Source organism: Myodes glareolus, chromosome 7 (assembly GCF_982192425.1).
Source record: "Myodes glareolus chromosome 7, mMyoGla1.1, whole genome shotgun sequence".
Lineage (NCBI taxonomy): Eukaryota > Metazoa > Chordata > Mammalia > Rodentia > Cricetidae > Myodes > Myodes glareolus.
In genome coordinates this window covers 23,517,495-23,531,788 of record NC_142032.1, presented here as the reverse complement: position 1 = coordinate 23,531,788, position 14,294 = coordinate 23,517,495, and the positions used below count along the sequence as shown (strand labels likewise).

Below are 14,294 nucleotides of genomic sequence, written 5' to 3'. Positions count from 1 at the left end.
GCAGTTCATTAGTCACCTTTGCTTCCTCATTAATTTGTTCCCTCTTAGCTAACAGGAAAAAAAAATAGGGGGAGAGAAAGAGAGAGAAAGAGACTGGGGTCATTTCTTCTCTCCATCTTTAAATCTCATTTCTCACTTCCCAAAGGAAGTGTCTTCCTGACATTCCAAATCCTACGATAACTCTGCTCACACGTTCTCCCATCACCTAATTTGCTTTGTCTCCTGCCCTCGGCTGGGAGATAAGTTGTCTGTTTTGTGTTAGACCATTTTAGCAAGGGTAGAGTGCTGGTTTATCTTTCTACCGAAGGCTACCGTAGGTCTCATGGAAACCCGGGAGAATGGTAACTAAGGTGCCTATTAACAGCAAAGTGGTAGCTGTCTGCCAGCCTCTCGCAACAAAGGTCTGTACCTGTTACAGAGATGTCTACCCTGTCCCCTATCCTAAACTCCCCAGCCCAGGGCTGGGCTTCCCTATCCCCAGCTGCCCTGATTCCTGTATAACCTAGCTATTTTGGCTACTCAGTCCTTTTGTCCTTTTTGCCTCTTGGCTGCCTCTCTTGGTTTCCACTTTCCTGGCTCTTGGCTTCTGGCTTTCCCCTGTCCCCTGCCCCTCTCATGACATGGCCCAGTTCAATCTGCCAGCCATGTTCAGTCTGAACCATTCCTGATGCCTCTGACTGTACTCTACCTCACATCTACAATAAAACTTCTCCTCACACCCAAACTTAGAGTATACCCATTTTATCTGTCTTTTTTCATTCAGTGATGAATTAATTTTTGTTAGCAGTATTCCATGACTTGCTCCAAATCTATTGATGAAGATTTTGTAGTTGTAAAATGTATTTCTGCAGCTTTTAAAATAGAAAATAAATGGCAAACTCCTGTTTACATGGAATAGGTCTTCTTTCCTCTTGACATCTAAGAAATGTCATTTCATGTCAGTGTTTCTTTTTTTATCATATTTCAAACTTTGTCCATCGAGAGGTTCAGTTCAGGTGAATGTTATAAGCACAGTAGGATTTTCAAGCATTCTAGCCTCATGATTACCTGATGACAATCACTTGTGTTTGTTTAAGGATTTTTTTTGCTAATCACTCACCATATCCACTGCAGCATTCTCTGTGGACTAAGAGAACTAGCGGCTTCTGTGCTTCTCTTCCGTCTCTGTGACCTTGATCCTTTATCGTCCCCTTCAGATCATCTCTGGCCAAAATGTGTGCCCCAGTAACAGCACCGGAAGTCCGTGCATTGAGGTTGACGTCTTGGGCATGCCGTTGGACAGCTGCCATTTCCGCACAAAGCCCATCCATCGAAACACTCTTAACCCCATGTGGAACGAACAGTTTCTCTTCCGGGTTCACTTTGAAGATCTTGTGTTTCTTCGTTTTGCAGTTGTGGAAAACAACAGTTCGGCAATAACAGCTCAGAGAATCATTCCACTCAAAGCTTTAAAACGAGGTAGAGCCAGGCGGTGGTCTTGCCCCAGCGAGAGATGATAGTGCTATTCTCAGGCATTGTTCCCCAAAGAAGTCCCATGGCTCCCACTAGGGGTCCATAATTCAAGTCATTACAATTACTAGAGAAGTGTGAGAAAGGACAGAGAAGCACAAATCAGTTGTTTAAAGAGTATCTATCCTGCCATTCCCCAGCCTCATCACTTTAGATAAGCATCTATCGCAAGCTTTATTTCTCTGCCCATGTATATGGCAATGAGATACACGATTAGCAAACAGACTTCCTCCTAATCCTAATGTTTTAAGATTTCCTGGTTTTCTATTTTTAGTGTGTATAGTGAGCACCTTCCTATATTAATAATCATACAGCTACAGTACCATTTTACTGTCTGCATATTGTTGCATTTTATATTTATATACAATCTCTTGCTATTAAAATATTTTGTGATGAAAGATTTTCTAAAGTGGATATTGACCTTTAGTAAAGCAGAGATAGTAGCTGCTTTGATGTCAAAATCATCAGGATTCTCTATTTCTTTGTTGTTTGAGTTTAATGATTGCCTATTTGAGTCTAAGTTAGTAAGAGTACTGGAGAAGTTAACTGTTAATTGACAGTCCAGGAACATCCCCCAGGGGACAGCTCTCTTACAGTGAGAGGTTTCTGCTGGATGCCTGTTACCATCCACTGCCCATTCTGGGAGTGAACTGATGTCTGTGGAGATCTGTCCATCTGTAGAGCTCAGCTGTGCTCGCTTACCCGGCTTTTCCCAATTCTGCATCATTCCAGGTTATCGACATCTTCAGCTGCGGAACCTCCACAATGAAATATTGGAAATCTCTAGCTTGTTCATAAACAGCAGAAGGATGGAAGAAAATACCTCTGGCAGCAGCATGCCAGCCTCTTTGGTAATTAAGTTCTTATTTCACCCAACATATATCTACAGGACTGCCACACTGAAGATGGACTCTCTCGAGGTACAACAGAGGGGCCAATGAGTCGTTAATTAAGCAGCTATGAAAATGATAACAAAAATGGCTGACACTTGGTGGCTACATACACACTAACTCACTGGTTAAGACTCCACATCCAGTGATGTGTACAAGCCACTGGACCAGGGTTCACCCCCTAAACTAGGGTAGTTTATTTAAACAAGGAACACTGCTCTAATGTACTGGTTAATCCTATTTTTCTTCCTCTGTAAATTCAAAGCATATGTGACAGTGTGTTCACTTTCCCTCTGTCTGTGCGCACAGGCTCAGGCCCTTTCTTGGACCACCTTCACCTTCTATAGTCCTGCTTTCTCCTCTGGCCTCTCTCTCCCTTGCCTCTGCCGATTTCTTCTCTCTGTGTGTCCCTGCCCTTACTTTCTTGCATCATGCTGTAAAAATCTTGGCTCACGTTTGTGTCACCCAAGGAGCTTTTAAAAAGTGAAAACCAGCGCACGTTTCATAGGATAGAAATCCCCACTCGTGCTGGAAAGAAGCTGTCATTTCAGGAAGTTAGCACTCTGATGACCGGATTTCCTCATGGCTGGTGAGGAGATCGCCGCATCAGCATGCATCAGGTTACACGCGGGTCCTAGAAATTTTGTGTTGAATAGAGCCTAGAACTTCTGTGTTATCGAGGATGCACGGGAAAACCATGTGCTCTTCATTGACAGATGTTTAATTCTGAAGAGAGGAAATGTTCTCAGACTCACAGAGTCACCGTGCATGGTGTTCCAGGTCCAGAGCCCTTTGTTGTTTTCACTATAAATGGAGGCACCAAGGCAAAGCAGCTTCTCCAACAGGCAAGTCCACTGAACCCATGGTTAAAGAAATTCTCAGTCTCCAAAATGTATGTGTGTGTGCAACTATATAAGCATATATGTATTCACATAAATCCGTGAAAGTCCATGTTGATGATACGTCCTTTATTTCTTTATCTATAGTCTGTTTATCTTTACATGGTAGGGCTTGAACCTACAGCCTTGAACATGCTAGGCAAGTGCCCTACCACTGAGCTACAACCACAGAACTTTTAGTTTAATTTTGAGACAGGACTCTCCCAGTCTGACCTTAAATTTACAGTCCTCTTGGCTTTGCTGACATTTCTTTGGATTGTTTGAAGTCTTAAGAATAGTATCAGGGTTCTTGGTACCACTAGACAAGCTAGCTCAACCTTAGGAGAATCCCTATGATTCAGTGACCTGACTTCTCACACACTCTTTCATCGTTAGCCCGTTTTAGAACTACTTCTCCTTGAGGGTAGACCAAGGAGAGCACTGACCAAGAGGAGAACCCTGGGCATTCCTCCAAAGTCGGTGTATATGGTGAAACGTAGCGGGAACCATATGATGCATGGCAGAATTAAAAACATTTGAGCAGTGATGCATAAATATCAGTATTATTATATTATTAATATTAATTATCTCTAACATTTACGGGCCCATCTCTTTGCCCAACATTTTATAACTGACTTAAGTAGCATCACAGTAAACAACTTTAAGGTCCAAATTTTATAGACAATCAAATAGAAACTACTGCCAAAGATTTGGTGTTTTGATGGCTTTTTAGTCAATTCATCCATAAGGTTCAGTGTTAAATCACTACTAAGAGTCTGTAAAATCAAGGGAACTTCCCACAGTCACTAATGAAAGCAGAACCATATTTTCACCCCCATGCAAATAAACAAATGAGTCCTCAGTGCTGAGAGAAACAGGTGTTGAGTTTCTTGAGGAGATGACAGTACCAACAGAACCTTTGGAAACTCCCCACCCTGATTCCTTCTTATAGAAGCATATGTGCGCATGATCCAAATTGTTTGCCTTTGCCCCCATGGAATTACTAGCATGCGGCTTTAGGACAAGGGCTCAAGCAGAAGGATAAGAATCTTGAGAATTTTATGCTCCTACCATCCTTAGCACCTTATATTGTGCTTCCCCTGTAAGTGAGAAATATTAACTATGGCCATTTCATCATTGAGGAACCTGGAGAGATGGGTGTTTGCTTAATCCGTGCTAGGTGGTGGCAGCTGGCGCCCACCATGCAGCCACCTCTCATGGGAAGGGAACAAAGAAGATGTCTTTATTATCACTGGCACTTCATCAGCAATCTATATGACAGGGGTGAGAAAGACAACATCAGTAAGACTCTGATGATGGCTAGCACTCATTGAGTGCTCATAGTGTCTTACTGGCACTCAAAGCCTCCATCTTAAGTCCAAAGAATAGATTGTTACTGTGGGCATCCCATTTTTATAGATGAGAAGACCAATTCTCTTTCCAACACTCCAAAGACAGTAAATCCTAACACCCTCATGCATGCTAAGCTCTCCCACTCTACCACTGAGATGTCCTCCACTCGAAACAAATAAGTCTGAGACCCAGGACTAACTGACTTCAAATCTCTCTTAACCACTCCATCAGATTGTGCAGGCCAGAGTCCACAGAGAAACAACTCTTTGGACACAGTGTCAGGAATCTCCCAAAAGAATTACCAGACGAGACCTTAGCCTTGGGAGCCTTCCATGGCAGAATGGTTATTTTCACAGTGAGAAAAAGAGATGATGTTTGCAGACTGCACAGGGTTCTTTACATCAGTCCTTTGTTGCAAGGTTTCAAAGAACCAAGTTTATGGAGTAAGAAGCCTGAGGTTTTAGTTCAATAGACTCTCTCATTCCAGCAGTGGATAAATAGTTATGTTGTATGGGGTTTATAAATAAATTGTGCCTTTGCCCAGAGTGAGCATTAAACCATCCATTTGGGACATATAAGAATTATTACAGCTCTAGAAAGAATTGCGGCTCACTCCCAAGTAGGCTTCGCTTATAAACTGCCCAGCAAACCTGTCAGAACCTTAGGAAAACAGCCTCATGTTGAGGGTGTGCCACTCTTCAGAGATGTGCCTAACGCTGCCCTTGCTTCTCCTTTAGATTCTGGTGATAGACCAAGACACCAGACTCACCGCCACAGACTGTTTTCTGATGGAAGAGAAGCATTTTATCTCTAAGGAGAAGAATGAGTGCAAGAAACAACCATTCCAGAGAGCTGTGGGTCCAGAAGAAGACATCGTGCAGATTTTAAACAGCTGGTTCCCAGAAGAAGGCTACGTAGGCAGGATCGTCTTAAAGTCCCAACAAGAAGTAAGTACCACCCGGACACAGTCTACATGACGACCGCTCAGTGTGTCATCAGCCATCAGCCACCGAATACCTCCCTCAGATCCTGAATGACTTGTCTTTGAAACCCGATTCAGATTATTCTTCTCAAGTAAACATGGAAAAAATGGTTTTAATTTCTTGCCCATAGTCAGATAGCTAACTAAAGACACTCAGTCTAAAAGCAACATCCTTTGTAAAACGAAGGAAGCAGGGTTCCTTCATAGGGACCGCTATGAGAAAAACAGTGCTGTGTTTCTAAGTGTGTAGCTGTTGCTATAAGGGTTGCTTTAAACCAGCAGCCCCATGGAAATGGCCTAGGTTGCCCTCCCCTATAGGTGCCTGAAACATCAGATAGAACCAGTCACTGGTATCCACATATGATGATGTCATGACAGTTGATCTGATTACCAAGATAGTGAAGATTGGTGGGCAGATAGTCCGATAGGGATGTGATGGACACCGGTGAGTCATGTTCGCGTCTACACCACCCCCACCTCCCAGGACAGAAAAAACAGCAAGAAATATTGTTATTCCACTCATATAATTTAAAACTTATGAATTATTTATTGGTGTCATTTTCCACTTAATATTTTTTGAACCATAGAAAGCAAAGCCTCAGGTGAGGGGAGCCGCCACACTGCCTAGCACAGGAGCTGCTGGCTCTCTTCTCAGTGTCTGATAAAGCTCTTGCCTAGCCTGGCATATCCAGCTTGTACAGTCTGAGCGAAGATTCCCAGATCTGAAAGATGACAAAATCTGAAGCCCATTGGGTCCCAAGTTTCTCAGATGAGGGATCATCAACATCTGAAAGGGTCTGGCCTCTACATTCGCTCATTGTGTCTTTAAAATCGTCCACAGGTCATACAAACTAGATCACCTCTCACACTTAGTCAGAATTAGTACAAGTTTATATGTGTTGATACCCTGTGGTTGTCCCCATGAAAGGAAAGTAAGCAGCAACTTTCATATTGACTCCTAACCCGTTGACTCTTGCTTGAGATTGTCTGTAGACAATCACAGAACAACCTAGGCAGTGCCCACTCCCTTACTATCCCCTTCTATAGTGGGATATAAAGCCATTGCTCCAGCCTATACCATCAGGCCTCGTGACAAGTCAAGTGATGAGCAGTTGAGTTGGTTCAACAGTTTAATTAAACGTATATTTGTTAAGCATCCAATGTGTACGTGACCCTGTTCTGGGCCCCCAGTCAAGGGTCTTTAGTGTGTAACAGGGCTTTGGCTCATTGGATGCCCATCAGAAGCACGTGTGTGATGGGAAGGCGAGCTAGCTCTCCTTACCAGGTCTTCCATTTTCACTTTCTATTTAGCCACTGCAAGCATGGCCAGTTAGCCAGACAGAACACAGCTTCTCTCTGGGCTCAGAGACACCGCTTTCCTTCTCCAATCTTGCCTCCAACCATAAAAGGTCATACCTTAAACAAAGAAACATGGTCATCTTCCTCACTTTTTCCATCAGGTCTGTGAAGGCAGAGACTAAGCTCACAGTGCTTTATGGAAAACATCAGACGGCTCAGGTAGACTTTTGAAGCCATCTTTAATTTCTCCCTAAGTCTTTTCTGCTTATAAAGGTCTCACTTCATTAATTAGCTACCTATAAAAAAAAAAGTAGTCGCTAAGTGGCATTTTCAGAAAATAAGTAAAAACTTCAGAGAATTGAATGGGCTCAGACACCCGTTTTCAGTGTCCTCGTGATGTAATAGGAATCATTTTGGGCAAAAGGAAACTAAGATTCGGAGACGTTAAAACAATGGTGAGGTCATGACAGAAAGAAGGAGCCTTGTGGCTATGATTTGATGTTCTTTCTGCCATCCTCTGCTGCCAAGGCAGGAATTCTGCCCTCAGCCCCTGAGGATTATCCACACCCAGACCTGTGCTATGGGAGGCAACAAGGGGCAGTCCGCATGGACTTCGTTATGTAGGTAGAAAGACTGGGGAGTTTATGATGCCAGTGGGTAGTCTAAGTGTATGTGTCAGCGGGCAGTAAAGCCTTCCAGAATGGATGCTTAATAAAACTCGCTGGGAGAGAAGCAGTCTGAAGAAGAGGGGAGGTAAATCACAAGGGAATTCTCAAGCTTTTCCTGGTTAGTAGACTACAGTATTTCCCCTCCACATACCTTTGTGGAGAGGAGGTTTTTATGACTGAAATATATGTCAAAGGAAAACGAGTCATATTTGATGATTTAGGTTTGCCTGGTGCAGTGATGCCTCATATTTATTAGGGCCAGAGGTGATACATAACACTAGAGCAAATACCTCCCTTACACAAGGGTGCTGTGTTTCAGTATCTACTGATCCTTATACTTAATATTTCATTAATTATTTAAAGCTAGAGGGCACTATCATCACTACAAAGATTTACATTTATTTTCTAGGGTAAAACTAATCATCTCTATAAGCCGTTTGTCTGTGCAGCCTATTAAAAGTTCCCACTGGGCCTGGTGGTGCACACCTTTAATCCCAGTAGACACTCTTGAGTAGAGACAGACAGATCTCTGTGAATCCAAAGTCAACCTAGTCTGCTTTGTGAGTTTCAGGACAGCCAGGGCTATGTAGAGACCCAGTCTCAAAAAAAAAAACAAAATGTTTCCAAGTTCTATTGGTAACCTCTCCGTTCTTCTCCCTGCCTCTTACACTCTTCTGATGTTCTAGGCAGTGTATCCTCTGACTGCATTCACATCGCCTAACTTCTGTGACTTGCTAATCTGGCCTGTAAAATCTGGAAATGACAGCACGCTATCCTCTCCAAGTGATCATAAGGTGCACATGTGTACAGTATGTAGGGAATGCTTAGTTAAAACGTGTTTCACTGAGGCCACTGTTATCATTCTCTATTCACCACCTATGGCAGCAAACACCTTTAAAAACAAATGAACTCTTGTGTGCATGATGGTGCATCTGTTTAATTCCAGCACTCAGGAGGCAGAGGCAGGAACTTTATGAACTAAGCCTAAAAATTAATTTTAAGATAAAAGAGCTTGGTGTATTGTATTCCGGCACTTGGGCTATGAAGGCAGAAGGATATGGTCAGCCTCAGCCACATCGAAAATTTGAGGTTAACCTCATCTTTATGAACCTGTCTCAAAAATAAATAAAGGGCTAGAGAGATGGCTCAGCAGTTAAGTCACATATTGCTCTACAGAGAACCCGAGTTCGATTCACCCATAAAAGTACCAAGTACAGTGGTGTGTCTGTAACCCATCATGGCGGTGCTGAGACAAGCAGATCCTGAGAGCTGTCTGACCAGTCAGCTGTGCAGAAACCTCAGGCTCCAGGTTCAGTGAGAGGAAGATGCCTAATGTTGACCTCTGGCCCCCAAACACAAACACACACACACACACACACACACACACACACACACACACACACACATAGGAAAATTAACAAAAAAAACCATAATTTTTTCTTGAGACAGTGTCTCACTATGTAGCCCTGACTAGCTATGTAGACTTTGCTAGGTAGACCAGACTGGCCTTGAACTCACAGAGAGTCACCTGTCTCTGCCTTCCTAATGCTAGGGTTAGAGGTGTGCGCACCACCACACCTAGCAAAATATGCATTCTTGCTGATCTTATGAAGCAACTTAGAATTTTCCTCTCTCTTTCTCTCTCTCTCTCTCTCTCTCTCTCTCTCTCTCTCTCTCTCTCTCTCTCTGTGTGTGTGTGTTCATATGTATAGTTGTGCATGTGGAGGCCAGAGAACCACCACACGTGCTCTTCAGAAGTCATCCACCTTGTTTTCTTTGAGACAGGTCTCTCACAGGACTTGGATCTCACCAAGCAGGCTATGTTGACAGCCCGGGAAAACCCAGGCTCAGCCTTTCTCTGCCTCCTGGTGCTGGGACAACCAGCATGTGCCACCAACCTGGCTTTCCTACATATGTCCTGGAGCTTAGGTTCAGCATGCTCTTTACTGACTCTCTCCTCAGCCACCACCCTCTCTCCTTCTTCCTGCTTTGGAGAAGGCTAGATCATAAGTTCTGTCGTGTGAACTGCCCCCAATATCACTTCTGGATTGTTTGAATATAAAACAATAAATGTAACGACATCCCATTATGTGACAAGAACTCTAATTGGGGGAAAACATGTAGAATGGTGAGGAACAATCATGTTTTTTGTAATCGAAGTAGACAATACCTTCACTGCTCCACCTCCACTGTTGGGTTGAGCAAAGTCGCAAACTCGGGTCATGTAAGCTGTGGGGTTGTGACTTCAGGGTTCTTGAAGAGGCTGGGGCAGATCCTTGCCAGGCTCGGTCAGTTTGGCACCACCTGGTGGCGGTTTCCCAGTATCAATGGGAGCAATCCTCTGGGTGATGGGACCAGCAGAAACTCACAGGCCAGTGACAGCAAACCTTGAATTCTTCTGGCTAATTAGCATGATCTCTGTAATCTGTCTGTGGCGATCAGGCTACAAGAATGCTGGGAATAGAATTTTCTACATGAAGTCTTGACATCTGATAGGGTCGCCTACTACTTCCTCCGTCTCTCTTTTCCTGTGTATACTCTCTTGTAGACTATGATTTTAAACTGTTGTCATTTGAAAATGGGGCAGCCAGGCAGTGATGGTGCACACCTTTAATTCCAGCACTTGGGGGACAAAGGCAGGAGGATCTCTGAGTTCAAGGCTAGCCTGGTCTACAGAGTGAGTTCCAGGACAGCCAGGGCTACACAAAGAGACTCTGTCTCAAAAGGGGGGGGGCTGATAAATGGATGAAGAGATAGATAGGTAGGTAGATAGATAGATAGATTGATAGATAGATAGATAGATAGATAGATAGATAGATAGATAGATGATAATAGATAGATAGATAGATAGATAGATAGATAGATAGATAGATAGATAATCACAACCCTATTCACACAATTCCAGGATTTTGTGTCTGTCTATTCACACGCTGGAAGATGCACTTATGTATCCATGGCAGATGTTCACAAGGGTACACCACCTAACAACAGTGAGATTTTGTTGACAGACTTCTTTGCTCATTTGTTTGTTCATGAAAATGAGGTGATATAAAAAGAAAAGGAGAGAATAGGAAAGGGTTTATCATTTTGACTGTTGGGAAAAGTTTTTTATGCATTTAATTGTTTTGCATACACATGCATCTATTTACCAAATACATGTCTAGTGCCTATGAAGACTAGAAGACATCACTGTATATTTCTTGGAAATGGAGTTACTAATGGCCGTGAGCCATCATGTGGGTACTGAGAATCAAGCCCTGGTCCTCTGGAAGAGCAGCCGGTACTCTTAACTGCTGAGCTATTTTTCCAGTCCACTTGAATTTTTTAATAAAACGAAAATAGGGAACTAGAGAGATGGCTCAGCAGTAAAAAGCCGGAACTGTTACTGAAGAGGATTCAGGCTTAGCTCCTACTCACTGCCCTCATGGTGGTTCATAACCACCTGTAACACCAGGTCCAGGGGCTCCAACACTTTCTTCTGACCTCCAAAGGTTCCTGCACTCGTGTAGTGCACATACATACATACATGCAGGCACACACACATAAATTAAATAAAGAATCCTTTTGTAAAGATGATGCATACAGGAAAGAGGGAAATTGGATTTCACTAAAATTTACCCAAATCCAATTAGCCTGATAATACTTCTCATAGTGTTGGGAATTCTATCCGCTGAAGTGTGGCTTACCTGCAGCCATAGTTTGGCCTTCTCACTGTGGGCTTTGCTTACCCCACCTGGGTGGGTATGCCATGTTTCCTGTTCCATGTCTAGTATTTCTCTTTTGTACCTTGAAATGGGGGGGGGAGTAGGAGGGGGAAAGGGTATGTGCACCACAGGACGTGGGTGGAGATCAGAGGAAAACGTTGTGCATTTGGTTTTCACCTTCCACATTTACACGCAGTCCACAGACTGGACACACGTCATCGGGCTTGCATACCAGGCACCTTTACCCACTGAGCCATCTCACCAGCTCCGTGTCTAATATTCCTTAAATGTTAATGATGTTTGGGGAATAAACTTCCCTTCAATGGTGCTTACTGTGTTCTTACTGGGCTTTCAGTATATTTTCTTTCTACAAGTTTGTAATTGATTTGGTCTCTCAAAATCCACAACTAATAGACACTTATAAACTGGTTTATTCTATGTGTGTGTCAGTATCAAGCCTTTCTTCCCCTCAGAAGCAGGTACATCTTTTTAGATTAGTGTATGAACTACTAGCTAATGCATGAACTATCCAACTAAGGTGATGTTTTTCACAATACCAAGATATAACTCAACTTTTCTGCTAGAAGTTTTTTGTCTTCTGAATCATCTTACCAATGACTCATATGTTTTCCATTTAAAAAAAAAATACAGACCCTAGAAGAGAAAAGCATTGCCCAAGATGACAAAGAGGTGGTCTTGAGCTCGGAAGAGGAGAGTTTCTTTGTCCAAGTTCATGATGTCTCTCCAGAGCAACCCCGAACTGTCATCAAAGCCCCCCGGGTCAGCACTGCACAGGATGTCATTCAGCAGGTAAAAGTCTCCTTGGGGACCAGGATGCAGTTCGGAGATACTGTCTGCCTGGTAGGCACGGGGGTTCTGGGCTTCCGTCCTGGCAGGCACAGGGCTCTGGACTTGAATGCAGCACCACAAGGAGTCTCTCCTTTCCTCACTCCATGCCCTATTGATATAAATGACTGGGACAAACCAGATGTGTGTACTGATGGTTCATCTGTGAATGAAGCTCTGCAATGGGGGAGCTGGATAGGGAACTATGTCTCTTAAGGATGGGAAATAACTGCTCAGTGTGCGACAGATATTGAGCTAGCATCTACAGTGAGCTTGGATCTCTGCTGATAATGAGTTTAGGAGGTGACATTGCAGAAATTACCCCAGAAACAGCTGAGTAAATACTGAATGACCATCTCTGAAGGATGCCACAGAACACACAAGAAGGAGGCCAGCTCTGACTGTTGACCAAATCCTTTCCTCTAGGTCAGGCTGTTTTTAAAACATGATTTCAGAGAACTGTTCCTCATGGCCTCAAGGTTTGCATTCATTGAACCCCTGCTTGAGAAGTGAGATCACATGGTAAACAGCACAGACCCCCGATCACACGGCTGAGGGTTCAATTCCAGCTCTATCCCTTACTCACTCAGACTCCAGATCTCACTCAGATCTGTCTGACTTACACAGTGTGTTGACAAACTTCTTTTGGCAGGTGTGTGTGTGTGGCGGGGGAGGGGGAGGCTCAGATTCTTTCCTGTTGTCTGACTTCACAGGCCCATTCCAGGCGCTCTGACACCACTGTGTAAGTCAGACAGAGCATTTGGAAGCAGAACATGGTAGTCTGACGAATGTGATAAGCCAATAACGACTCAAATGAAAGCGAGGCCCTGGGGGACCAGATTTGGAAGATCTTTCCCATCGCTCAGAGTCTGAGCCACTTTGCCACCTTAAAATTTCACTCAGGAGGGATGCAAACGTGGGAGACGCTTGACTAAGCTGACCCTAACTTATCTTTCAGACGTTATGCAAAGCCAAATATTCCTACAGCATCCTGAACAACCCCAACCCAGGCGACTATGTGCTTTTGGAAGAGGTGATGAAAGATGCACCCAATAAGAAGTCTTCTGCCCCAAAGTCCTCACAGAGGATCCTTTTGGACCAAGAGTGTGTGTTTCAAGCCCAAAGCAAGTGGAAAGGTGCAGGGAAATTCATCCTTAAGCTAAAGGAGCAGGTTCAGGTAATATGAAAGTTACTTTGCTGTTTTTATAAATCCTTGATGGTCAGCTGCATCATATCAATTCAGTTTGGGAACTGGTGAAATCTCCAGAAAGTTCCTAAGTCGAGGAGTTGGAAGGCAATATTTTGTCCTCACTCTGTGCGGAGAAAAGACAAAACATCACGTTCTCGTGTGGTTAAAAGATCCTGGGATAGAGGCCTTTGGCCTGTCTGCCCAAAGCTTTACTTGCCAGAGAAGTACAAAGGAATACATACTTCCTCTTTGAGAATGCCATGGGACTCAGGAGCCTGGATTACCTTTCCATCAAAGGCTTTCTTTTTTTCTATGTAGGCATCCCGAGAAGATAAAAGGAGGGGCATCTCCTTTGCAAGTGAACTCAAGAAACTCACTAAGTCCACTAAGCAGCCTCGAGGACTCACCTCGCCTCCTCAGCTTGTGGCCGCAGAAAGTGTCCAAGTCAAGGAGGAGAAACCTGTGGGTGCCTTGTCCCCCAGTGACGCAGTGGGTTACCAGCAGTGACAGAGGGCAGCGTGTTTGACCCAGATATATTAAGGTACTGTAGCAGTTTGAAACAAGACTCAACAGAAAGTACTTTGTAACACAGGATGTGTCTTTTCAAGGGGCTTGTTCTGTGAAGACAGGTGGGAACGGTACCTCAACATGGTACCTGAGCTCTGAAATTATATGCACCCTCTTAAAACCTTAGACTTCCTGGGCCAGAGAGGTGGCTCAGTGATGAAAGGTGTTTGCTGCCAGGCCTGGTGAGCTGAACTGAATTTGTCGGACTCATATGGTGGAAGGAGAGAACTGACTCCCACAAGTATCCTTTGACTGCCTCCACATACACACCATGGCATGTACAAGCCCTTGCGTTTACACACACGATTTTTTTTAATTTATTCTGTAAACAACTAACCAAAGGCCCCAAGAAGGCAACCAACTTGCCCAAAGTGCTAAACAGACTTAAGTCGTCATATATAGGACAGTC

General features: G+C 43.8%; 1 protein-coding gene across 7 annotated transcripts in view; it reads left to right on the top strand.

Moving 5' to 3' along the window:
- The window catches only part of Plce1 (phospholipase C epsilon 1), a 277,183-nt gene that overhangs the window by 260,067 nt on the left and 2,822 nt on the right, over positions 1-14,294 (top strand). For all 7 annotated transcript variants that reach the window (XM_087907931.1, XM_087907928.1, XM_087907930.1 and 4 more), the window contains 7 exons: positions 1,197-1,458; positions 2,242-2,360; positions 3,116-3,244; positions 5,368-5,577; positions 11,935-12,093; positions 13,088-13,306; positions 13,637-13,859. In XM_087907931.1, the coding sequence (XP_087764057.1) occupies positions 1,197-1,458; positions 2,242-2,360; positions 3,116-3,244; positions 5,368-5,577; positions 11,935-12,093; positions 13,088-13,306; positions 13,637-13,825 (1,287 nt within the window). In that variant the 3' untranslated portion in view covers positions 13,826-13,859. The remainder of the gene's footprint in view (positions 1-1,196; positions 1,459-2,241; positions 2,361-3,115; positions 3,245-5,367; positions 5,578-11,934; positions 12,094-13,087; positions 13,307-13,636; positions 13,860-14,294) is intronic.